The sequence below is a fragment of the Notechis scutatus genome, chromosome 2, assembly GCF_049901735.1.
Source record: "Notechis scutatus isolate UNSWTSFEM ecotype Mainland chromosome 2, rNotScu1.2, whole genome shotgun sequence".
Lineage (NCBI taxonomy): Eukaryota > Metazoa > Chordata > Lepidosauria > Squamata > Elapidae > Notechis > Notechis scutatus.
In genome coordinates, this window is record NC_142010.1 from 65408099 (window position 1) to 65433856 (window position 25758).

Below are 25758 nucleotides of genomic sequence, written 5' to 3' on the forward strand. Positions count from 1 at the left end.
TGCAGGAAATACGACTTCAGCAACAGAGTGATCAATGTCTGGAATACTCTACCTGAGTCTGTGGTTTCTTCCCCAAACCCCAAAAACTTTAACCTTAGACTGTCTACTATTGACCTCACCCCTTTCCTAAGAGGTCTCTAGGGGGCTTGCATAAGCGCACCAATGTGCCTACCGTCCCTGTCCTATTGTTTCTTTTATATATTTTTTTAATTTTTCTTATATGTATCCATGTATTCATAACTATGTTTTTACTTATACCTATTATCTTGTAAGCAATTAACAAATAAATATAAATAAATAAAAATAAAGCATACTTGTTTAAAAAACTGGGTGGGCAGGTTGTAGCTCTGCAACAGTGAGAGCCTGGAATAGAAACATTATGATTGTCAGTTTTGGGTTAGGCTATTACTTTTAAACTCCTTTTGCAAATGAAGATCTGGCATCCAGATTATTAAGGGATGTAGTAAGGTTCAGATCTTGTGTTAGAATCTGGGATCTATAAGGGATCACAAAATAATTCATCATCATCTTCCATAGCAAGGCAGAAATTGTCCTTGCCCAATGGTTAAACTGTAATTTTCTAACCTAGAAACCTTCAGGATCTGGAAACTTTTAGTTGTTGCTTTTTGGTAAACATCCACAATCTGGACAACAGGTTTGTGAAAAAAGTGAAATATTCAAGAGAAAGAAATTGCATCATGGGAGATAAGAAAATGGCAATTAAACTTATTCTGAAGTTTCTTTCAAGTCATCAGACAATGGGACTGACATACAAATGTAAAATTCCTATGCTTATGAGAAGGCAGAGTCAAGAAGAACCTCCTGTTCCGGCTCTTCTGGTTTGGGTTTCTTCAGCGACAGACTGAAATCCACGATCGTGCATGGTTTCGATCTGTGCTTGCTGCTGGAGCTCCCTGATCCTTTGTATTCGGGGCTGAAGCCATCCCGTAGAGGTGGTGAAGAGGGGGGAGATTGCTAGCTGAGTAGAGGGGAGCCGCATCTCTCCTCCTTGGCTGGTCTAAACTCCCCTTCCTGAAGGCGGTTGCAGCGGTGGTCAGAAATGGCCACCTCAAAGAAGAACCCGACTGGATAAGATTGTGCAGGAGGAAGACAAAGAGGAAAGCAGGACAGACCGGGCTAAACAACAGAGAACATCTAAGCAAGGTACGCTGAATCTAAAAGTACTTAGAGGGATACTTCTGAAAGAAGACTTTTAAGCGGCAAAGGAGAGAGAAAAAGAGGTTAAAAACCCTATTTTAAACCTTTATATTGACAATTACAAATGATATGGAAAGAAATCTGTATTAATTTACTTTGACGCTAATAGGCAACTTTAAGCTGAAATTTAATTGTCAAAAGGAAAATAAAGATTTTTTCCTTGGTCATTTTAAAGCCCTAAAAAGAAGAGTGGAGGAAAAAGGGTGGAACTTGGAATAATGGAAAAATGGAGTGCCACCTGGAAAAATAAAGAAGATTAACAGCGAAACTTTGAAAAGACCCCCGAGGATACATTGTAACTGAAACCTTATTAAAAGATACAGTAACCCATGGAAAGGAAAAGTAAAGGAAAGAAACAAGAAGGAACAGTCTGGGATCATTTGGCATTGGTTTTTTCTTTCTTTTTCTGTTTTTACTTAAAGTCAATTGGGTGGTTGTTCAAAAGTGTTTAAAATGGCATCACTCCTGGAGGAATTGAAGATGAGTCTTAAAAAATAGAAAGAAGATGCAGAAAGGGGAGGAAGATCCTTTGGCTTCGTATTTGAATTTCTTGAAATGGAGATCCTGAACTATGAAAAGCAAAAGGAAAAGCTTCAAGAGCAAGAAGAAGGGCGGGACAAAGAAGAAGCCATTTTCAATGATCAAATAATGCAAAGTGTGGTAATAAGGGGAAAAAGGGGGAAAGGAGTTAAAAGTTTGTGATTAAAGGGAACAGCCAAAAAGAAAAATAGTCTGAAAAAGAAGTATAACAGCAAGGAGAAGCAGAAAAGAAAACCACAGAAGGGAAAATTATAGAGAGAAGGGTATAAAAAACGGGATGAGAAAAAGAGGCGGAAGATAGAAAGGGAAAGAACTCATGAGGGACAAAAGCAGGAAATAAAGAAAAAGGGGAAACGTACTAGGATTAAAGGTATTTGCTCAGCTAGAAAACACAGAGACAATGGCTAAATTAAGTTAAAAGTGAGGATTCTGCAAAGGTACAAAAGATAGTGTTGTGACAGTAGAATACTGTAATGAGTTAGAAATGAAATAAGTAAATAATCTATGAGATAAAACTGTATTGTTCTGTAATGGTATATTTATTTATAATTAATGCAATAATAAAGAAGAGAGGGAAACGTAATTGTTTCTAAAGATTGATAAAATATTGAAAAGAAATGTGAAAGATTCATAAGGAAATTTATACCAGTTACTAGAATGAATTTGAATAATTATTTTGCTTATTAATAGTAAATAACTTATAAGATAAAACTGTATGATTATCCAATGGTATGCTTATTAACAGTTAAGTAATAATGAAGAAGGGAGGGAAATATTTCAACTGTTCTCAAAGATTGATAAATATTGAAAAGAAACGTGAAAGATTTACAAGGCTCATACCAGAATGAAGTTGAATAACTACTTTGCTCACTTTATATATATATTGTTTTTGCTGTTTTTGGAATTTTTCTTTTTACATTTTTAAGGGGAAGTACCAAGCAGAGTCTGAATGATGAGATTTACATGATATAAAATAGATATTAGAAATTTGAATGTTATAATGTCAGAATGCATATATTTAATGTTTAATGAAATTTTATATGATAATAACAATAAGACTTAAAGGTGTTGCACTCCGATTGGCAATCATAGAGGGAATTTTGCTTATTAAGAATGTTGGAAGAGAACATAATGATATTGTAAACAAGACAGACGAAAGTATAAGTATAATGAATAAAAAGATATAGAAATTTTGGTAAAAGAAATACAATTGAATAAGAAGAAAATGAGATAACCATAAAAGAAAATTAAGAGAAGTAAAGGGAGAAATAGTGAGAAGTTGGAAAAAGAGTAATAAGACATGAAGTTGAATACATAAGATGAATATGCATATGAAATTGTGTCTGTATGGAAATGTGATAACCCGGAACCATGCTGTACTCAAATAAGATGTTTTATTTGTTTTGTTAAAACTCAATAAAACTTTATTTAAAAAAAAAGAAGAAGAAGAAGAAGAACCTCCTGTTCCTAATTAGGTTCCCTGGAGCTGGCTTCCTTCAAAACAAAAGGTTGCAGGCACTTATATGCATGTAGAAAACAGCTGCAGTTTTTCCTTTCTAATAACTTGCCTCTGTCTCTGGCCGAGGAATGAAAACTGGAGGCTTCATCTTGAGTGTCAGATCTTGGAAATCCCATTCACCAAGAACATACTGTACTGGCATCCTGGAATAGAAGGTGAACTGTGTGGTAATTTTTGGCCAAAGTTGTACAAGATGTTGTTATCACATTTATTTTCACATCATTTGCTAAAAACTGAACTGAACTGGCAGTCCTCTCCTCCATGAATGAAATGAGAAGGAAGAACATTCAGTACTACCAGAGAGCACTTTTATCATACATAATTTCTAAATGTACCTTGATGTCATTAAGAAGCTCTATTACTTCTGAAGCAAAAATATTATCACCCATTTTCCACAAGAGCTTATCCATTTCTCTGCCAATTGTTCAATTAAGACCTCCTACAACATGGTTTTACTCCACTTTTAGAGACTAGTTTAGCATTCAAGCTTCCCAAAACCTAAGACTACTCTTAGCAGAGTTCTGCTTCTGATCAAACAGAGGAGTATGATAGATCCTGAAAGCTTCATAAGAATAATATTGTAACTTATTTCAAAGTACGATTACGCTAATAACCAGATGCTGTACATTCTTTTACTGTAGAAATAGGACTTTAGTAACTAGCTTGTGCATGTTACTACATGACAAATACTTTTCCGATTGTTATGTTTCATTTAAAGTGCTCTATTTTATGTGAATCTCATATATACATACTTTTATATAGCTATACATAAAGACGTATACATAAATTTTGATTGCAGGCATCCCTTAAGTTTTTGCATTGGGTGAAATCAACTAAGTAATTCTATCATAGCTGGAATTACTTTTTCTTCTGTTTTCAGATATTTATCCCTTTTTCCTTCCCCTCTATTTTCTTTTTCTGTCTATAAGTTTTACTTTTTTTAATACAGATGCTGCCAATTATGTTGTAAGCTGTGACAGTAATAAAACAGACCATTCAATTTAATGACCTTTTGTGCAGGTCATTAAGCAAACTACTGTTAAGTAGGCTATGGGCCAGTTTTGCTGAAACCTGAAAGTAAATGCCAGTATTCAGCAAAAAGGTTATCAATTCCTATTCCTTTCTAGCTCCAAATTACCCACCACATAGTTTAGTAAAAACTAATGAAACCTGAAAGAAAACAACCAACCCCAGAGTATACCAAGGACCCCACAAACTGGAAACTGTAGAGAACTCTTGAAATGTCAATAATAAACATACAGGCCAGTGGTGGGATTCAAATCTTTTACTACCAGTTCTATGGGCGTGGCTTGGTGGGTGTGGCAAGGGAAGGATACTGTAAAACAGGGGTGTCCAACCTTGGCAACTTTAAGACTTGTGGACTTCAACTCCCAGAATTCCTCAGCCAGCTTTGCTGGCTGAGGAATTCTGGGAGTTGAAGTCCACAAGTCTTAAAGTTGCCAAGGTTGGATACCCCTGCTGTTAAATCTCCCATCAGAGATGGTGTTTGCCGGTTCTCCGAACTACTCAAAATTTCCGCCACCGGTTCTCCAGAACTGGTCAGAACCTGCTGAATACCACCTCTGATACAGGCTATTCTCAGTTAATAACCCAGCAGTTCTGCTTTGGATCTATAGAGGTTAGTCACATATAAAACACTAATCAAAGTGTGTGTGTGTGGGGGGGGGGATTTCCAAAAGAACATTACTGTCCAAATAAATTTGTAGCTGATAAATGAATCTAAGCTGAGTAAATTGAATGATGTCACAGAGGCCACTTCTGACTCCAGTAACCCAAATGGATCAGGAACACCCAAAAACCATTCATTTGATTCTTCAGGGGAATACCAAGGGTGCCCCACCAACACGCATAGAACACGCTAACCCTCACTTCACACCATGTGCAACTTATTCGTTCCAAAAAGAAAATGAACTTTAAACTATTGTTAATTTATAATCAGACAGAAAGTGAGCAAATAAATTCAAACTACTGAAACAATCAATTTCAGTCAAGTTCAACTTTTCTTAAAAGTAGTCTATTTCAACAAATAATTGCTAAAATTAATTGTAACTCAGATATGTAGAAAGTGCAGCTGTTTGATACTTCTAAATAGAAATAGTGCTCATTTCAACTTGTAAAAAACCAAAAGTAATAATGAGTCAATTACCCTCCCAGTAAATATTTTTGTTTAGAATCGGTGAAGTGTCTTATCTGATTCCTGCTTTGCTCAAAATAACTCCTTTATTTAAATGGTTGTATGATAATTTAGGAGGGGTATGATGGCTCAGCAGTTAAAAACATTGAGTTTTTCAGTTGGAAAGCTGACAGAGTTTAAGATCCAAGCACCATGCAACGGAGTGACTCCTGTTATTTGCCCCTGCTTCTGCCCATCTAGCCATTCGAAATAATACAAATGTGAGTAGATAAATAGGGACCATGTTGATGGGAAGGTAACAGTGTTCTGTGCACTTCAGGGTATATTCATGCTGACCAGATGATCACGGAGATGTCTGTGGACAACGCTGGTTCCCTTGGCTAAGAAACAGAGATGAGCACTACCCCCTACAGCTGAACACGACTGGACGAGGGAAACCTTCATGATAGTTTAAGCTATCACGTTTCCCCGAAAATAAGACCTGGTCTTATTTTTTTTTTGCCACCAAAAAAGGCACCAGGTCTCATTTTGGGGGGATGTCTTCCACTAACTCACCTTGCAGTGGTGGCAATGGCTGCCCTGCCCAATAGGAGCCCGCTGCCACCCCTTCTGCGGCCACTTGTCGCTGGTTGTGCTCTGGATCCGTTATTGGCTGCGGACGCTTTTCCTGAGGGCTTCTGATGGCAAAATGGTGACTGGGGGCGACGCACATGTCAATCCGGACCTTGTTTCTTAGCTGCAGAGGCCTTTCCTGAAAACTTCTGACAGCGAAACTGAGGCCAGGGGTGATGCATGCAAGTGGCAGCAAGTGGCTGCAGAAGAAGTGGGCTGGCAAGGCAAGGCAGGTGTCAGAATGTGTGAGGCCCGGCTGCAACTGTTTGAAGGTAAATAGTAGGGAAGCTCCACCCCTCCATCCCCACCCTAGCTTAATTTTTATCCATGCACCGCAGAGTGGGCAGGGTCTTAACTAGGACTTATTTTGGGGGGTAGGTAGGGCTTATATCAGGCGCTCATGTAAAAATCAAGCTAGGGCTTATTTTTGGGATAGGCCTTATTTTGGGGAAAACATAGTAGTAAATATTACTAGGTCTGCTAGCTCTAACATCTCTTTGCTGGTGCACTTCTTAGTAAGGCTTCATAGATTCCAAACAGATTTACTCACAAATTAATTAAATGGTAAATGCAAATCTATAATTTTGCCATAAAGGCAGTGGGGATAGTTAATACCTGCATTGTTGAACTCTCTTTTATTGCTTCAAGTGTAGGGGGAAAAAATCTCTTTTCTGGGTTATCTTGAAACTGTCCCTCTTAAAAAGAATTATATACATTTCTTGTTTTCTCTTCTTCCCATTATTTCAGGACACAGGCCTCAGCGAAGGCTTCATATTAGCCAATGTTGCAATTTGACTGCTTTATTTTCTACTTGCTCCATGTTTACCAAGAACTCCCAGAGGAATAAAGAAAGACCAGAGTGCTTACCGTTGTAGTCGTTTAGCACAGAGCCGTTGGATCTCTTTTTGTTGCTTTGCTGAAAGGGGAGAAGAAATGCTGCTGGCATTCAGATTCTGGAACTGAATAATAAATATTTTATTTTAAACTACGTTACACGTTCTTTGTAAAACAGTCTTCTATTCACCATAGATATATGGCCATTATTTAAAAAAACCCTATGGAAAAACTAAATTCATCTAATTCAATATGTTGTATGCCATTCTAACATGTCACCATGGTATGATGTCATCCAGAAACACTGGACTTTTTACATATGTTGATGTGTCTCCTCCCCATAGAGAAATTATGGAGGTGGCCTTGAAGAAGGAATTCAGCCACCATTACATAAACTTCACCTTAGCCCAGATGGTTTCTTTCCTTTGGGGTGATGGTGGTGAAGGATGAACTAACATCAACAAAGGAGAATAGCAACAATTTCAGTACTGTAAATTCCTTTCAAGGTCATACTGCTTCTAAACGTGATTGGCTCATAATAATTGGTATGGTAGATAAGCAGTACACAAGTGTAATTTCCCCTTTTAAGTAAACACTGGCAAAAAAAGAGGTTCAAAGCTGGCAACGTGAAGGCTGACAGAGGATAAAATTTCTCATCTACTGTACAAGCCTGCCAATGCTCAAGTCTAACTGACTGTTCAATACAGAAATCTAAATTAAAAGCGTATTTGACAGATGCCTCTCCAGCATCCAATGAAGGGAAATTCAGTGTTGGCATAAATGGCCCCACTAACAAATTGCTCTATCATTTCCTTTAAGCAGAATAACTCATAAAGGCTAACTTTCATTAAATTAATTATAAACACTGATGGTATTTTGACCATAAAGAGTAAGAAAAATAGGTAAGTACCTTAATTATTTTACTCTTCTGTGTTTCCTAATTCAATGTCTGTCTTTCATCAATCCTCTTCCAAATGAAATATTTTTGGTCATATTTTACAAATTTTCCCCAAAAATCTAAATCAATATCTACCTTCTTGCAACTTAAATTTATTATTTAGTATACCATACTGAAACAAAGCAATATAATTAATGCTAAATATCCATATTAACAAATATATTCAGCGGGAAATGATAAAATCGCAGAGTTGGAAAGCATTATTTTAAGCCATCATATCCAAATTCCCGCTCAGTGCAGAAATCCAAATTAAAAGCATCTCTAAAAGACGGCTGTTCAGTCTCTGCTTGAACACATTCAGTGACATCAGTGAAATGAAATTTATTAGCTATATAAAACTGTATGCAGGTTATTTATTTTTATTTGTTAAATATTTATGTTGCCCATCTTCCCCTATAAGGTGACTATTTATTTTCGTGGGTTTCTTAAGATATGAAGGTAGTTTTTAATCCAAACACCATTTTATGAAGAAATTGCACTTTACATATGCTAAGCTACTTGGGACACAGGTAGGATTAAGGCTAGAAAATCTAATTACTAGAAAATCCTTTTTATGAAAATCTCTATTTACCAAAACACTTATAGCTGGTGACAATGCTAAAAATGTCAGTATCCAAAAAAAAAGTTAGTGTCTAAAGTAGAAGAAAAGGAAGTAATAAACACTTTAATAATGCCAAAAATGATATTGCTGCAGTTGGCTGAGAAAGCTATAAATGTAGGGAAAAAATGTGGAACACGGTACATGGAAATGATAGAAACAATGATGTGAATAGACAGAAAAGTAGGGAAGTAGGAGTGAATAATGTTGGTGTAAATTAGCTTCAGCTGTTGTCTTTTCTTACTGCATGCCTTCAGTGTAACTATTTATTTTTCTTCTCGGCACTCTGAATATTACTTCCCCCCAAAGGGAATAGTGAGATGAGTGTTCATGTTCTTCTAACTGCTGATTAAAGCTAATTTCTAGTTATGAAGCAGGAGTAGGAGGTTAGCCATTATATTCTATGGCAAATGAAGACACAATATACATCTGCTGTACTTAATAATCAAGAAAAATATATAATGCCATTGCAAACAGCGAACATTTCCATGTACTTTGACAGCACAATTCTTTGGAAGCCCGCCTGCAAGCTACAATTTGCCTGCAAGAAGCGCTGCTTATCTCATAGGGAGATTTGTTATGGGCCAAAGCACAGGTAAAATTGATCCTGAGAGATCCATTTTGATGCTCGGCACACACATATACATATTATATTAGATCATCCAATTCTGGACTGAAAATATTTGGACAACCATCACAGTGTAGCAGAGATACAGAAAAAATATTAAAAATATATATTTCAGTCACTGCATTGTATTGATCTGTAGCTTTACAAATCTAGTACTATAGCTCTACTTTCACCCATTGCACTTAACTGTTTTTGATCCCAGGACATGAGAAACAATATATTCAGAGGATGTCTGTGCTTCTGGGATATTGTTTGCCTCAAACACGCCTTGCCAATACTTGACCACATCAACAGCTGAGACCAAATTGTTTTTATAATAAGAGGAATTTCTCAGAAGTCTGTGCCAGGGATTTAGAAGAGTATCTTCAATTCGATTCATTCTAAAATATCCATGGTAAGAGAACAGACATAAAACCTTCCTGTAAAAAACACTACTAAAAGGTGTCATTGCTTTAGAAAATATCAGTTTTTAGGTACAAGCACTGATTCTCCTTTGCAGGTCTATTGCGGGGCCTCTGCCAGTAGTCTGGTGTAACAGTATACATCTCCAAGGTACAATATTCTTCGGAACTCAGTGTTTTTGTAGAGAAGAACATCAGTGTCAGATTCAAATGCCATCTTGTCCTAGTAGTACACTAAGAGATGGAGAGATAAACAAATGAATCTTCTCAAATTCAAAACAGGTTTACTTTGCATAGGAAAAAATAGAACATTACAGTATCATATATTATGTCAACATGGGATTTTTTTTTACAACTGTATCTCTAGCCATGTTCTTCTGAGTGTGCACCACTCAGGTAGCAAAGTTGGTTTCAATGAATACAGCACATTAAAATCCCCTTCACTTTTCAAATAATTTCATACACAGATACAACTCTCACAGACACATTATATATTATATGAAGTGACTGTCAATTGTTGCTTCTCAATACACTTAGGCTAACTTTTTTGTTGTTAACCTGTACACTATAACTTCTAAATGTTCACACACACACACACATCCCATTTTAATATCATAATATTTTAATTCTACAAGATCAATTATGGTGAAATAAAATCAAGCATGATCAGCTCTAGCAAATTGCTTTTGAACCTTGGCAGTGCATCTCTTTTGAATCCAATGAGATAAACAGATTTGCTACCCTGTGCATAATACTTTATGCTGCATATAGTGTGTAAGTACACTGCTGAACTGAGCATGTGACGAATCTTCACCGTAATCACATAAGACTGTTATTTATTTAATCATAGACGGCTGCATAAACAAAAATCAGAGCCAGACACTAAGCATTATTTATGAATCATAACAGATATTCACATAATATCCAAGAAATCACATCATACTTGAAACAAAATTGAGTCTCCTAGCTGAACAGGGTTTGACCAGACGAAAAAGGAAGCTTCTCCCTTGTATTTTCCTCAACCTTAAAGGGCAGTTCATTTATTCCATTAAAAAAAATATTACTTATCCTTTTTCCTCATTAATTTGCATGGAACTTATAAAATCTGTTAAATAAATTGTTTATTACAACGGGAGGTCCCAAAGGTGCTTTTTCAAGAAGCAACTGGACTTTCTGGTTTCTCTTTGAAGACCTTTCCTTTCTCATTCAAGAAGCTTCTCAGAAGCTAAACGTCTTCAAAGAAAAAACCAGAAAGTCCCCTTGGCTCTTGAAAAAAAACACCTTTGGGACAACCATGACCTGGATGACTGAGAATCTCCACAGACATTACAACGGGACCTACAATTATACAACATTAATCTGAATCCACTTAATCTTTCGTCATAAACTTTTTGAACCTTTACTAAGAATCCATCCACATTTTGAAAAATTGCTGGCCTTCGCACAGTATTTGCAAGTATACAACTGACCAAAGTATGCGAAATCAAACACAGACGCCTTCCTTAATGCGCAATTAAAAGAAAGACTATACACCAAAGCGAAAGGGGGGGGGTTCTTTCAGATACGAGGATGGGCACGACAGAGACTTTCAGCTTTTACCTGTAAAAAGGGAAAATTGCAAGTCTGCGTCGGATGGTGGAGATCAGATGCACGAGAGGGAACAACTCTTCCGGTGCGAGCGGCAAACGCTTCAGCTCGGCTGCCAACAGCGCCATTGAAGCGAGGTTCCTAGGGAGCCAAAGCTCCACCTTCCAAAATGCCTTTTTTTTTCCGGAGCGCGTTGAATGAGGCAAGGGAGACGCCGCGTGGAAGCCGGAGGTAATTCTGCTAAAGAAGTTCAGGATTACGAAAAACGGACGCCACCTTTGAATCGAGCTCGAGCCTTGTCGGCTTCATCGGTGATTTTCTTGGCAGAAATACAGTACACAAATGGCCCTAAAATTACATTTTAATGTATACCGATTAGTGTACATTTCAATTGTACAATAAAGTTACTTTAAGTCTAAGTCATATATTTATTCCCACCCTAAATTATCCTGTAATTTGTTTGGCTGGATTCAGACTAAACCCATCCTCCCCGCCCCCAGTAAATCGTTAATAAGCACGCTATCGATAAATGTGATCCGGCGTCTTATTTAGCAAAACATAAAACGAACAAAATCATGGCTTGGCAATGTGCATAGTAGACTCAATCCTGATCAGATATCATGTTTTAAACCTTGTTTAGTCTTATCCGTGAACTAGGACGACCTTGTCTTAAACCCTTTTCTAATGACGTTCATTATAGTGCCGAACTTCATCGAAGTAATGATTTCTTATAAAGTAATTTGCCAGTCGAAAAATTGGATGGGTGGGTGGGTGCAGTAAAGGAGCAGAAATGCATTTCTCACGTCCATCACGCGAGCGATTTTATTAAGTACATCTATGTCCCGCACCTTGAACATAATGTAGATGCCCGATTTCCCAAAGGTTGTAAAAATCATCGTCTTTTCGTAAGGGGCGTGCATAAGCGCACAATCATGCCTACCGTCCCTGTCCTATTGTCCCCAATTATTAGTTCCTATTTCTTGTATTTAAACTTATGGTTATTCTTGTTTCTGTTGTATTGCAAGCTTCTGACAAATAAATCAAATAAATAAATAAATAAAGGATGGTGGGTTCATTCCAACAAAGGAGGCACAGGAAGGGAATCCTCGGGAAGTGGCCCACAAGCACCCCTAATAAATAAGGCCGTGCACCTCCCAAGCTACCACTTTCCCCTGCCCGAGCCCCGCAACGCTCCTTCGGCTGAGAAACCAACCTGGACCACATAAATCTCACTTTGCATTCCCGGACTTCGGAACTTGCCAGCAGCCATCCTCCTCTTTCTGAGTGACATGCCGAGCGGCCCAATCCTTAACCAAAGCGCCGTCCTGCGTTAGCCAATCCCGGGGAAAGGAGAGATCAAAGCCGGAGATTAAGAGGGGCAGCGGCAGAAACGGGGTGAGGCTGCTTTGTAGCATCTTGGAAAGCACAATGGCCCGTCAGGCCGTGCCAGCACCCCGGCAGCTATTCATTCCTCTCCGATGCAGGTAATCCGAATTGCAGCAAAGCGGTAGAAACCCCCAGGCAGCCCAGCCTCCAGCAAAACAATCCGATTATTGCTGTCCCTTCGGACGGCCATTGAAAGCCTGCTTTAGTGAAAGAGGGCCCGGCCAGAGTCTTCCACTCCCCGGGACACGCATCCCCGCAACCCATCCTCCTCGCTTGATTCAGTAGTCGGTGTCACTCCTTAAGTTATAGGCGGGGAGTGAGTCTCAGGCAGGCTCTCTCTTTCCGAAGCTTCCAAAAACCACGGGGGCTGTGGGGAGAAGGGTTCCTCTCTTCCCAGTGTGACAGCGATCTTGGCCTGGGGATATTTTCTCAATCTAAGGTGAACCCCTGAGACAAGGACAGGGCTTAATTCCTCTTCGCCTAGGCATGATCTCAGTAGGTGCTGATGTCCCGGGCTGAGCTGGGGATAGGCAAGCCAGCAAGGAGTTGAGGGCATGGGTGGGAACAGAGCAGGCCATAGGGAGCAGGAGAAGCTGTCACCTTGAGCAATAAAGGGAGGACAATCCCCTGCATTCTGCTCTGGGGCTGTCCTCCCCCTCCTCCCAAGCTGTCGACTCCAAGTTTCTTTCTTTACCTCCTGCCCTGTCAAATCACAGCCCTGGGAAAGAAGAGAGATGGTAGATTTGGTTCAGGTCAGGACTACTTCCCTCTGCAGGCATTACAATAAGGAAAATTCCTTTTCCTTGGGTGGAAAGTCTGAGCGAGGCCTGACTAAGCAGCCAAAGGCACCTGGTGTTCAGCAGCACTTTAGGGATTAGACTGGACTGTTCTTTTAAATGACTCTTACCCAGTCTGCCTGCAGCAAAACTGATCTGACTAGCAAGAGAAAGAAAGATATAAACTTGGTCATGATCAGCTCTTGGCATGTTTGTTTGAGCCACAGAGGGATTTGCATGTTGGGAAAAACTAGTTAAGACAAATTGTCCAAATTACCTCTTTTGTTTTAGAGTTTACCACTTTCCTAGTATTAAAGTGCCTAAATTGAGTTAGTTTTGTGGATCTTAAATAAAGGCACACCAAAGGCAATGCTTATAAGTGATTGCTAAGTAACTCTAACCATATCTGTACAGTACAGTGGTTGAAAGGTTTGAACTAGCATTGACTTCTGTGAGGAGAGATGTTGCGATCGTAGTTCAAAGTTCTGTGAATATGTCAACATGGGTGACAGCTGCAGTGACAACACGGGAATGAAAATGTTTAGATAACAAATATGAAGAAATAAATATAAAATGTAACCAAGGCTACAATATCATCCACAATACCATCACATGCTGGCAAAATAGTGCTTAGATCATTCAGTAAACATTAGAATCTTATATGGAAAGGGAGATGCTGGTTTTGGAAAAGGCTAAAGAACAAGAAACTTAATGCTGATGCAAGAAAACATACAAAAGGGAAGGTAGCATGTGTTCCTAGAAAGTCCCTCAGTTGTGTCAATCATGCCAAACTGTAGAGTGTCTTTTGGAAAATGGGAATTCCAGAACATTTCATTGTCCTCATGAGAAATTAATCCACAAGATAAGAAACCATAGTGCAGACAGAAAGTGTGAAACAGATTGTCTCTTGGGTCTATGATTAAATAAAAACTAATAACAACAGATAACATTGAATCAATCAAGCAGTCAAGAAATTATCACAGGGTAGCCTTGGAAAAGATATTTCAAGCTATGACGTGTTTAGTTTAGTTTATTGTCATTGCACCTCATACAAAGAAATCAAACACCATCTTCAGTGCACATCATGACCATGAAAATAAACACAAACACACATCTTTCACACTCCACACATTGAATTGAACCCCCCACCACCACCACCACATCAACACTGCACTATACAGTAAAATTCAACAGAGTTACTGCCCTGGGATAGAAGCTGTTTTTCAGCCTATTTGTCCTTGTTTTTATTACTCTGTACCGTCTGCCAGATGGTAATAGTTCAAAAAAAGGGTTCCCAGGATGAGATGGATCTTTGAGAATGTTTTGAACTTTCTTAAGGCAGTGGGAGCTATAAAGCTCTTCCAAGGAGGGGAGAGGGCAACCAATGATCTTTTTGGGCAATGACATTAACCTTCTGGAGTGCTTTCCTATCTGCCACTGTGCAATTAGCAAACCATATGGAGATGCAGTAAGTTAAGATACTGTCTATGGTGCAGCGGTAGAAGGTCACCAGCAGTTTTTCATTCAGTTGTTTTCTGAGAAGTCTCAGGTAGTATAATCTCTGCTGGGCCCTTTTGACAAGTGCTGCAATGTGAGCATCCCAGGTCAGGTTGTTTATCCCATAAAGATTAGAATTATGAAGGCAGTGGTTTTCCCTGTGAGTCTATGGATGTTAGACTTTGGTGTTTGGAGAGGACTCTTGAGAATACCATAGACACCCAAGAAAAACAACAACAAAGGGATCACTGGATAAATCAACCTAGAATTCTTGCTTAAGGCTCAAATGACCAAACTCATATATTATCCTATTTTGGACACAATATGCGAAAACCTAGTTCTTGAGAAGACTATAAAGCTGGAAAAAGTGAAAGTTAGGAGAAAAAGAAGATGCCAATATCAAGATGGATAGACTCAATTATGGCAGTGAGGGGTAGGTACACAATTCGTTGGGGACAGATCTTCCTAGAAAATGACTTGCTGGCACATAATCATTGACTGGGATGGGCGGCTATAAAAATTGAATAAAGAAATAATCAGTCAAACTGTAAAGTTTGTAAGGGCCACCCTTTAAGATAGCCATGTATCAAGTTACAAAGTGCATCACTAACAGTTACTTTCTCCTTACTGCATCTTTCTCATCCTCCTGTGTTTTATAACTGTTTTTCAGGTGATCCTCATAGAGCAAATAAAGGAAAGTAACTTTGCATTGTGTACATAAGAAACACACTCAGCATGTTTCCTTGTTCTACTTGCTTTTGCAAGTCTTGATCCTTAAAAAGGCCTCCTTTGTACAAGTACCATTTTCTTATTTTTAAAAATATATTTACATGAAAAATGCATTCATACATTTTAATCTCTCTCTCTCTCTCTCTCTCTCTCTCTCACACACACACACACACACTATCTATCTATAACTATAACTAACTGTAACTATAAGAGCCTCTGTGGTGCAGTGGTTAGAGTGCAGTACTGCAAGCTACTTCTGCAGCCAGCTGCCTACAATTTGCCAGTTCAAATCCCACCAGGCTCACACACACACACACACATACGTATATAACTATAACACAAGCACGAAGCCGCACAAGCATGAGGCTGAAAGCACCAGCCTGAAGATGGCGAGTGGGACCTTGTCGAAACGTTGCCAAGATGCTCTCAATCTTCCACGGGAAAAGATCCGAACATGCCAAGACCTGCATATAACTATATATAACTATATATAACATATAACTATAAATAAACACACACACACACACACACACACAAACACACAGAGTTAATCACCCTGACAATAAAATAGCATTTAAATTTGCCAAGGAAGAAAGGCTGCAGCAGATGGTCTCTTGGTGGTCATTTGGAGTCTCTGGACTGTTATCCTTGTCTATATTAATAGATAAAAATAAAATTAAAATCTATTAAAAACCCAACAAATAGGAAACAGAATCTACATAGGGCAATAAAATAATGTAATAAATCAGTTACATGTCCTTTGTTTCGCTTTCCCTGACTCTAATCACAGCCTACACAGATGACACTATTGCAGTAACCTGGTCATAACCTGTAAACTCTAGCAACCTTTTAAATACAGATAATCCTAAGAGGTTAAATATCTTCTTCAGTGAGTGATTGGCTTGGTTTGAATAAATGTAAATGCACTCATAGGACATAATGGAAATATTAAAATCTTTAAAGCTTCCTTTAATTATAACCCAAAGAAATATATTACATATGTCAGCCCTAAGACCAGACAAGAAGCACCAACTATGAGTATTAACATTACCCTTATTATAAGGTACAGTAGTAGAATCTTGCAAGTTTGAAAATACATCTCTTCCCTCTTGCTTTTACCATCCAAGAAACTGAGGAGAATCCCTTCTGAGAAGGGATATCAGATCCGCATTCCTTCTGTGGGCTTATCTGCCTCTTATGTGTTGCCTATCTGTTGCCTAGTTCTCATTCTGCCTCCTATCCATCAAGGACATTTTCACAGTCTGTATACTATTCCTAAAAACTGGTCTGTTTTCAGTTACAGAAGAAAAGATGTATATCAATAATAGATCACTTTATTTCTTTACTGTCTCTTCTCTGATTTTTAGCCCTTTGATCATTTGAAACTTGGAATATCCAGTCGTCAACAATCCCAGCAGACCTTAGAGCAGTTTTCTTCCTTTTTGCAGGCCTTGCTTCACAGGGAGGTCAAATTAAAATTCAGGAGTGCGGATGCTATGTTCCCCTAAACATCTTGGAGGAAGAATGAGATATAAATATAATTAATAATAAAGTAGGAACATGGGAATGTCATAGCAGCGTTCCAATATCTAAGGGGTTGCCAGAAAGAAGAGGGAGTCAAGCTATTCTCCAAAGTGCCTGAGGGCAGGACAAGAAGCAATGGGTGGAAACTAATGAAGGAGAGAAGCAACCTAGAACTAAGGAGAAATTTCCTGACAGAACAATTAATCAGTGGAACGACTTGCCTCCAGAAGTTGTGAATACTCCAACACTGGAAGTTTTTAGGAAGAGATTGGGCAACTGTTTGAAATGGTATAGGGCTGTGATGGCAAACATATGGCACTTGTGCCACAGGTGGCACGCAGAGCCATTTGTGCTGATACATGAGCTGCAGGCAAACTTACCTCACTGTGCATGCATGCACTTCACAGCTGATTTTTGGCCAGTTTGAGACCTTTTTCGGCCTCCCAGAGGCTTGAGGAAGGCTTCTGCAGGCTTTCCAGGCCGAAAACTAGGCCCATTTCATCACTTCCTGTTTTTCCGGAAATACTGGAAGTGACGAAATGGGCCTAGTTTTCGGCCTGCAAAGCCTGCAGAAGCCTTCTTCAAGCCTCTGGGAGGCCGAAAATCAGCTGTGAGGTGCAGTGCAGGTAAGGGGGCAGCGGGGTGGGGTGCGGATTGCGCACGCATACATAGGAGGCATGGGAGTCGCGCATTGCCTTCTAGGTGCTGGTACGCGAGCGTGCAAGTGCGTGCACAATTTTTGGCAGAGGAGCTCAAAAAGGTTAGCCACCGCTGGTATAGGGTTTTCTACCTGAGCAAGGGGTTGGACTAGAAGACCTCCAAGGACTCTTCCAACTCTGTTATTCTGTCTTCTATTCTGTATTTATTGGTTGAGCATAAGATCATGAATTAGTGCAAATCCTGGCATTAAATTAGACCCTCAAACCTAATTTATTTGGAAAGAGAAGAGCACCCATTAGTCCACGAAAAGAGGATTGAAAAGATTAATGCAGCAGGACTTTTGAACAGAAAAATGGAATTACATTGTCAGGGTTGAGGTTATGAACTAGGAAGTCCCCAGCTGATTTTTCATCTTGGTCATGCATAGATATGCTTGACTTTAGACAAAGAGTCTTCTCCTGAGGTTTGCATTTGTAGTGTCGATACAGACATGTTTACTGTTCAGTGCAAGATAATTTGGGAGGCAAATTATCCCTTTTCTCTCTCTCTTTCTATGCCTAGGCATTAGTCAACAAGAACTTCCTTTCAGAAGAGCCATTAAAGGTAATAAGGGGCGGAAAAAACCCTTTCCCATCTTGAGAGAAGAAGAGAAACAATGAATTCATAACTGAAAAAGAAGAACGCTGTGGTTGAAACCATCATTCAAACGAACGAACAAACAAACGAAGAAGAAATAAAGCACTCTGATTCAAGATGAATTACAGAACACCCACTGTGAGCAATCTGTACCTCAGTGGCACCACCAGGCCTGAGACAGACCATGGGACAACTGTTGATGAGACTGGATCAGAAACTGTTGCAATGACACCTGAACCCAGCAGCTTTATCAGCACCAAAATTCCAGATGTGGTCAGCAATGGCCCAGTTATGGAGACCATGCTGTTGTCCTTTGGCATCATTACTGTTATCGGGTTGGCGGTAGCAGTGGTAAGACTTGGGGCTATGTTTGGGAATGTAACCACCAGATTATATGCCAATTCAGCTTCACCGCTTGAGTTTAAGGCTGCCCAAAAATTCCTGTAAAAGGAATCTGGTCCTTGCTTTAACAAAGAATTGTAGTCACTTTGCAACAATTGTTAAACTAATACATGATTTAGATCAGTTCCCCCAAACTTTCTGGCTTTGTTAGACTGGCAGGGGGAGGAGAGGGTAAAAAAAAGTGGCTGGCAAGCGAGAGTGCTGGGGGAGCAGCAGGCATGCACACTGCTCACACAAATGGAGCACCTGTGCACACACTTGTCCACAGCTTGTGCAGGTGGGGATGCATGCGCGCCCACGCATTTTCGCCTGCTGCTTCTGTGGCCCAATTCTGAATGGCTCATGGCCCAGTAGTGGGCTGTAGGTTGGGGACCCCTGATTTAGATAAATAGATATAGCTGTAAACAGATGTACAGGTCATTTAAAGACTTGCTTTCATCTGTAGTCTCCTACTTGGAATTGACTTGGGGATCCCTACTCACTTCCTTGTCAATAAAATCTGTGAAAAGAGGCAGAGACTTTCTTGCAGTGGCTCCATTTTAAGAAAGGATATGCTGTGATTACAGTCTTAATTTGTAGGTGCCAGTGATTCAGTACAGCTGTTTTCATCAGTTGTTTTAGATCGTTATCATTTTATCTTGTTACTGTTGTGAGAAAGCCTATTCCAAAAGGCAGTAAAATTATGTTAAATGATTTTAGTTATTCAGTAGAATACACTTATCCTAAGATTTCAAATAGTTCCTTTACTCTCATTAAGAATAAGAACTTGGTGACAGCAGCGTTCTTCCCAGCATGCAAGTCCACTATACATATTTATATCCCAAATTAATTGCTTTAAAGCAAGCCAGTTGTATTAAATGTGGGTAAAATCCAAGTACTAGTCCCTTGTCCATCACAGAAACTCACTGGTTGACTTTGGCCAGTCATTCTTTCTCAGTCCATCCTACTTTGCAAAGTTGCTGTAGTACAGGAAGGCTGATATAAATCTAATAAATCAGTTCATATGTTTTTCCAAATCTTATTGCTTTTTTCATAGATTTGTGCACATGTATTTATTTCTTACTTTCATATTCTTTCTTTCTGTTCAAGAGCAAAAAGCAACATACGTAGCTCTTCTTCCTCTTACTTTCCCCACACAACCTTTTGAGGTGGATTGTGCTGAGAGACAATGATGGACTCAAAGCCGTGAGCTGCCATGGCTAAGGGCACGTGAGATCCAAAGCTGGGTCTAACCCCTTAACAACTAACTACACAACTTCTTCCTTTTCAAGCACACATTACAATTATTCAGTGCAAAGGCTCCCACTGAAAAAATGCTTACAACAATAATGTTTTTCTAATTTTTTTCTCCCCTAGGTTTTGTATATTCGGAAGAGGAAACGGTAAGTGTTCTGTAAATATGAGTTAAGCAGTTTCTTTATCTTTTGCTAGTGTTTGTTTTGCAGAAAGCTTCCTCTAAAATCTTCATATTTGAAAGAGCAGAGACTGTTTTTCTCTTCCCAACTTTAAAAGTAACAATGCATTGATATATGCATATGATGTAGGGCAGTAGTGGCTAACCTTTTTGGGCTCCTGTGCCAAAACTTGTGCGCGCAATTGCACACGCGCACTCATGTGCCAGTACCCAGAAGGCAATGCTCACTCCCCCACATCCCCTACACATGCACACGCAACCCCCCACCCCGCTGCCCCCTTACCTGCACTGTGCCTCACAGCTGATTTTCGGCCGGTTTGAGACTTTTTTCGGTCTCCCAAAGGCTTGAGAAAGGCTTCTGCAGACTTCTAAAAGCTTTGAAGGCCGAAATCTAGCCCCGTTTTGTCACTTCCGGTTTTTTTATTTTGGAAAAACAGGAAGTGACAAAACGGGGTTAGATTTCGGCCTACAAAGCTTGTAGTCTGCAGAAGACTTTCTCAAGCCTTTGGGAGGCCAAAAAAGGCCTCAAGCCAGCCAAAAATCAAGTGTGAGGCGTGCACATGCGCAGTGAGGTAAGTTTGCCTGCAGCTCATGTGTCGGCACAAATGGGTCTGCGTGCCACCTGTGGCATGCGTGCCATAGGTTGGCCATCACAAATATAGGGTGATTTTTGGAACCAAATCAGGAGATTTGGTTCCAAAATAGTTACTGAGTAAAACCTGGAAAGTTTAAATTTTCTCTTGGTTTGGTGCTTCATGTAGTGGAACTCTCTCTCTCTCTCTCTCTCTCTCTCTCTCTCTCTCATTTCCTCAATAGACTGGAAAAGTTACGACACCAGCTCATGCCCATGTACAATTTTGATCCTGCAGAAGAACAAGATGAGCTAGAGCAAGAACTGCTGGAGCATGGCAGAGATGCTGCTTCTGTTCAGGCTGCCCAAAGCAAGGTAATACATTTTCTTCCCATCAATTTCTCCTACTCTCAAATCGGGGGATTTGTGTGTGGCCCCAAAAACTGAATAGAGCTGGAAGCAGTAGTGGGATCCAAATTTTTTTACTACTGGTTCGGTAAGTGTGGTGGGGAAGGATTCTCAAAATCCCCTTTCCCTCCCCACCCCACTAACCTGATTTCCAGCTCTGTTCTCCTGTGCGGGCAACAAAAGAAGACCCAGACAATCAGCTGGGACTCGGGAGGCAGAGAATAGATGGGGGCAGGACCAGTCAGAGGTGGTATTTGCCGGTTCTCTGAACTACTCAAAATTTCCCCTTCTGGTTCTCCAGAACTGGTCAGAACCTGCTGAATACCACTGCTGGCTGGAAGGAACCTTTGAGGTCTTCTAGTCCAACCGCCTGCTCACTCAAGAGACCCTGTACAATTTGAGACAAATGGCTGTCCAGTTTCTTCTTAAAAACCTCCAGTGATGCAGCGCCGTCAACTTCTGAAGGCGAGCTGTTCCACTGATTAATTGTTTTCACTGTTAGGAAGTTTCTCTTTAATTCCAGGTTGCTTCTCTCCTTGATTAGTTTCCATCCATTATTTCTTGTCTTGCCTTCTGGTGCTTTGAAAAAAATAAGTTGGCCCCCTCTTTGTGACAGCCCCTCCAATACTGGAAATGCTGGAATACTGCTAACATGTGACCCCTAGTCCTTTCTCTACTGGACATACCCAGTTCGTGAATCCATTCTTCATATGTTTTAGTCAGGACTTTAATCATACTACTTTGCTCTTTTCCATCTTTTTTGTAACGGGATGACCAAAACTGGATGCTGTATTCCCAGTGTGGTCTTACTAAGGTTTTATTTATGATGAAATTATACTTTGAAATATGATAGAAATTATTAAACACGTGACTGGAGAGTTGCCATATCTATGATTGCAATTGTTAAAATATAAATCAAATTAGATTCTAGTATTCTTTTTCCCTGACCCTTCCTTCCATTCACTTTTCAAATTCAGCCCTGTCGAATTATTTAAAGAGCAAGCATGGCCCTCAGCCTGAAAAAAATGTGCAATATTGTTTTATCAGATATATTGATTTTCAGCTTTTATAAATCCCTGCCGGTATAAGCACTGAACCATTCCCAGCAGGCTGAAATTATGAGAGTTGAAAAACTATACATCTGGAAGATTAGTTTGAGAGGATATTTGTAGGCTAGATGATGGTGAGATTCTCTCCCCTGGATTTGAAGCTATAGCTATTCTCATATTGCCAGTTTTAAAATTAAGTTCTTTTTCTAAATTAAAATATGAAATTAATCTGAATAATTGATCTCACACCTACAAACCTTGAAATGTTTGTGTTTGAAGGAACTTCTTTCATTCAGTAGATCTATTCCCCTGAGAAATGTGGAAATGTCCTACTCGTTACACACAACAATTATACTTTGAAAGGTGGATATCCTGGGAAGCTTTGGTATATTAGAACTGTTCACGGCCAGAACATGAGAGGCTTCACTGCCTAATTCTGACAGAAATGGAAAGACAGTAACAGAAAGCCAGAAGCTCAGTTAATTTCCATTGGAACATGTATGATGAACTTCCAGATGTTGCTGAACTCCAACTTCCAGGAGATCTCTCTGGTATGACCAAGCTATGAGACACTAAGAGTTGAAGGTCTGCAACATCTGCAGGACCATCCTCCAGAGAGGTCCAAAGAGCAAATATTGGAGGACTACACTTTGGAACAGAAGGTTGCCTTGAGTATCCTTGGAGTCAAAAACATCTGCCTCCCCTTATTTCTTGTGAAATGCTGTTGTGATATAAAAGGATTGAGTCCTGTTCCTATTGGTATCCTAAAAGAAGAATGGAGATAAGAGACAGATCTGCTATCTCATTAGAAAATAAACAACAGTTTATTACAATATATAATATATTAATATATAATATATAATACAGATATCAGTTTACCAGATTCTGAGACCTCCTCTATGGAGAGTCATATTAGAATCTTAATAGATCTTCTTCTGGAAATCTCTATGTAACATTCTCTCTCTCTCTCTCTCTCCCTCCCCCTCCCTCCATCCCTCCCTCTTTCTTCCTTATCCTTTGTTGTAAAGCTCCAAAACCATGAATTTAGAGCTTTATTTACAGAAAACACTCAGTTACCGATTCAGATAAATATATGAAATTTAATAGTAATCAATACACTCTTTCCACATAATACCTCTAAAACTAACCAAGATGGGCATGTTGTATCAATATAACACAACTAAGTTCTCAAATTGACTTTGTTAAGCATTTGTGGGCAACCTAGCTTCTTAACATTTGTTAGAATGATTCCTTCTTACTAAGGGAGTGAAAGATGAATTGCAAGTTGTTTTATATTACTACAGGTGGTCCTTGGGTTACAATGGCAATTGGGATACTATCTAAGTGATGTGGTTGTAAAGTGTGACCATATCATATGACCATATTGTTTGGTGATGACAATCCTGGTCATACCAGTTGCCAGCATAATCCTAGGACCATGAAGAACATTAAGCGAGGACTTCACATGACCACAATGTGGGAAGAAGCAGCAATCCCAGACAAGCAGGTGAGAGTTAGCAAGTGGGAGGGTGAATAGGACAGGTGGATGCTGCAGGGAGGAGTTAGGCATGTGGGTTGTGGGGTGGGTGCCGTGGGAAGGTGCTACAGAATGCAGGTGGGTGGATAGGTGAATGCTGTGGGCAGGTGCTACAGAGCAGACCTGCGTAAGTCCTTCTCATTTAGCATTGCTGTAACTGAACAAATGGTCATTTTATTGGTTTCCTTGTATGATTTGATTGCTTATTAGTAACCTATGACTATCACTAAGTGTTGTATCTTATGATTCTTGATGAATGCATTTTATTTTTTCTTTATGTATACTGAGAGCATATGCACCAAAGACCAATTCCTTGTGTGTCCAACCACACTTGGCCAATAAAGACTTCTCTTCTCTTCTCTTCTCTTCTCTTCTCTTCTCTTCTCTTCTCTTCTCTTCTCTTCTCTTCTCTTCTCTTCTCTTCTCTTCCTTGAGAAATATCTGTACTTACATAATGCTAAAATGCATCTTTATAAAAATATAGCATATACTTTCGTCAACAGGATTTTTATTCCCATGTTTTATTTCTTTCAATCCAGTAGTGGCATGTTTATTAATGTACAATATTTTGCAATCTTGGGAGAATCGTATGAAAATGAAATATTCATGTATTTCTTGCAACCCTGTTTTCCTCTCTCCCTCCCCATTTTTTGCTTGCCTTGTTGTAGGCAAATCAAGGCGTTCTCCAGAGACCCAGTCGTCTTGTGTTCACAGATGTTGCGAATGCCATCAGTGCATGAAGAATTCTTCCTCTACACGAGATACAGGAAGACGACACCAGCCAGTTAGCAAGCTACTCTGGGTAGTGACTATCAGTTTTCGCTGGGGGAAAGAGGCCAAGAACCAAGATTGCCTGTGCTCCTGTTGCCAAGAAACTGCCCCTTGCTGCAGAGTTTGATTGGCAATGTTGCAGGTATCAAGTAATGTATGATAGAAGACGAGAGGTTATTTATAGCTACAATGATTGGAATGAATATAGTAACAGGCTTTGGAAATAATAGCATCAATTCCTAAGGCCTTCCTTCCCTGGGATATTGACAAAGGTATCTAGAGTTTGAGACTGCAGATTCAGCTAGGCCATACTATGCAGTAGACCCAAAATATGATCCTGTTGGTTTAACTCCTAGGAACCTGGAATATATGAAGTTGTCAACATATATCAGTGTCATCTCATCTCATGTTCTCTGGTGCAGTAAAAGCTGCCCTTCAGTATAATCATAAGAGTTAGCTGCTGTCTTTCCATTAGATTTCTACAATGTAAGGTGTTCTACTAGCTGGTTTTTTGAGGAGGGATAACTTGGAATAAAGGCACTGCTAAATAGTAACCTCTGTGTCTTATAGAGGCTGGTAAACCTCACAGGGCATAAGGATCTCCTCTTCTAATACTAATTCTTGCTATAGGGGAAGAATCTTAGAAATAAGAACAGTGAAACTAACTTGTAAATCCCGAGATGATTCACTCCAGTCAGCATTGGCTGAAATGAATTTTTTTTTTAAAAAAATGAAAGGAAATCTTATTTGGAAAAATAGTGTTACATATGCATGTTCTTGCATATATTAAATAATCCGAAATCCCCACATCTCCATATTGAATGGGCTAATAACTCATTTGAAGTCCATTGGAAAGTCTCAACACTTTTTAACCTTGGCAAGAAGAGCAGTTCTAAATGGAGGAAATAACACACTTATTTTACAATTTAAGGGAAAAATGCATCTGCCTACCTAGCTTATTTGTTTATTAGATAAACTGGGATACCATCCCTATGGTTAAGATCATTTATTTTGCTTATCCGATTTGCAGCTGGGTAGAATGTTGAGTTACTTTATTTATTAAGCTAATTTATTTTCTTCTCGTCACTAAAACTGATTATTTATTTATTTATTTTATTTATTTGAGTTCAGTAGCTGTCCAGCTCAACAGGTGATTCTGGGCAGCATACCATTTATTCACAAGAGATTTGAGCACAGAATTTGGATTTTGTTTTGTTCCAGTTTGGAAATGGAAGAAGGGGGAGTTGGAAATTGGAGGCAAGGAAGAAAGGCCAGCAAACGATAATTGAACAGATGCCAAGAAGTCTGTGCTAAGCAAAGGCCTTTGTTAAAAAAAAGCTTTGCATTT

General features: G+C 39.3%; 2 protein-coding genes across 5 annotated transcripts in view; one reads left to right on the forward strand and one right to left on the reverse strand.

Annotated features, from left to right (window-relative positions):
* The window catches only part of HEMK1 (HemK methyltransferase 1, mitochondrial release factors N(5)-glutamine), a 52363-nt gene extending 40965 nt beyond the window's left edge, over positions 1 to 11398 (reverse strand). For all 3 annotated transcript variants that reach the window (XM_087954959.1, XM_087954960.1, XM_087954958.1), the window contains exons 1-4: positions 11063 to 11398; positions 9250 to 9697; positions 6912 to 7003; positions 3327 to 3420 (exon numbers count right to left, since the gene is read on the reverse strand). In XM_087954959.1, the coding sequence (XP_087811085.1) occupies positions 3327 to 3420; positions 6912 to 7003; positions 9250 to 9510 (447 nt within the window). In that variant the 5' untranslated portion in view covers positions 9511 to 9697; positions 11063 to 11398. The remainder of the gene's footprint in view (positions 1 to 3326; positions 3421 to 6911; positions 7004 to 9249; positions 9698 to 11062) is intronic.
* A 984-nt stretch (positions 11399 to 12382) lies between these two features.
* On the forward strand, positions 12383 to 25127 carry C2H3orf18 (chromosome 2 C3orf18 homolog). 2 transcript variants are annotated; one of them, XM_087954961.1, is made up of 5 exons: positions 12383 to 12534; positions 18184 to 18609; positions 20017 to 20042; positions 20888 to 21020; positions 24308 to 25127. In XM_087954961.1, exons 2-5 carry the CDS (start codon positions 18376 to 18378, stop codon positions 24377 to 24379), a joined length of 465 nt encoding a protein of 154 aa, XP_087811087.1. In that variant the 5' UTR covers positions 12383 to 12534; positions 18184 to 18375; the 3' UTR covers positions 24380 to 25127. The 2 variants fall into 2 exon arrangements, with proteins under 2 accessions (XP_087811087.1, XP_026529055.2); XM_026673270.2 differs by having other exon boundaries at positions 20891 to 21020.
* The last annotated feature ends 631 nt before the right edge of the window (positions 25128 to 25758 follow it).

Bases quoted from the DNA above. Each gene is read 5' to 3' on its own strand.
- C2H3orf18 (XM_087954961.1), top strand. From the start codon at position 18,376: ATGAATTACAGAACACCCACTGTGAGCAATCTGTACCTCAGTGGCACC. The intron at 20,043-20,887 runs GTAAGTGTTCTG...TCATTTCCTCAA, and splicing joins TATATTCGGAAGAGGAAACG to TAGACTGGAAAAGTTACGAC. The intron at 21,021-24,307 runs GTAATACATTTT...GCCTTGTTGTAG, and splicing joins TTCAGGCTGCCCAAAGCAAG to GCAAATCAAGGCGTTCTCCA.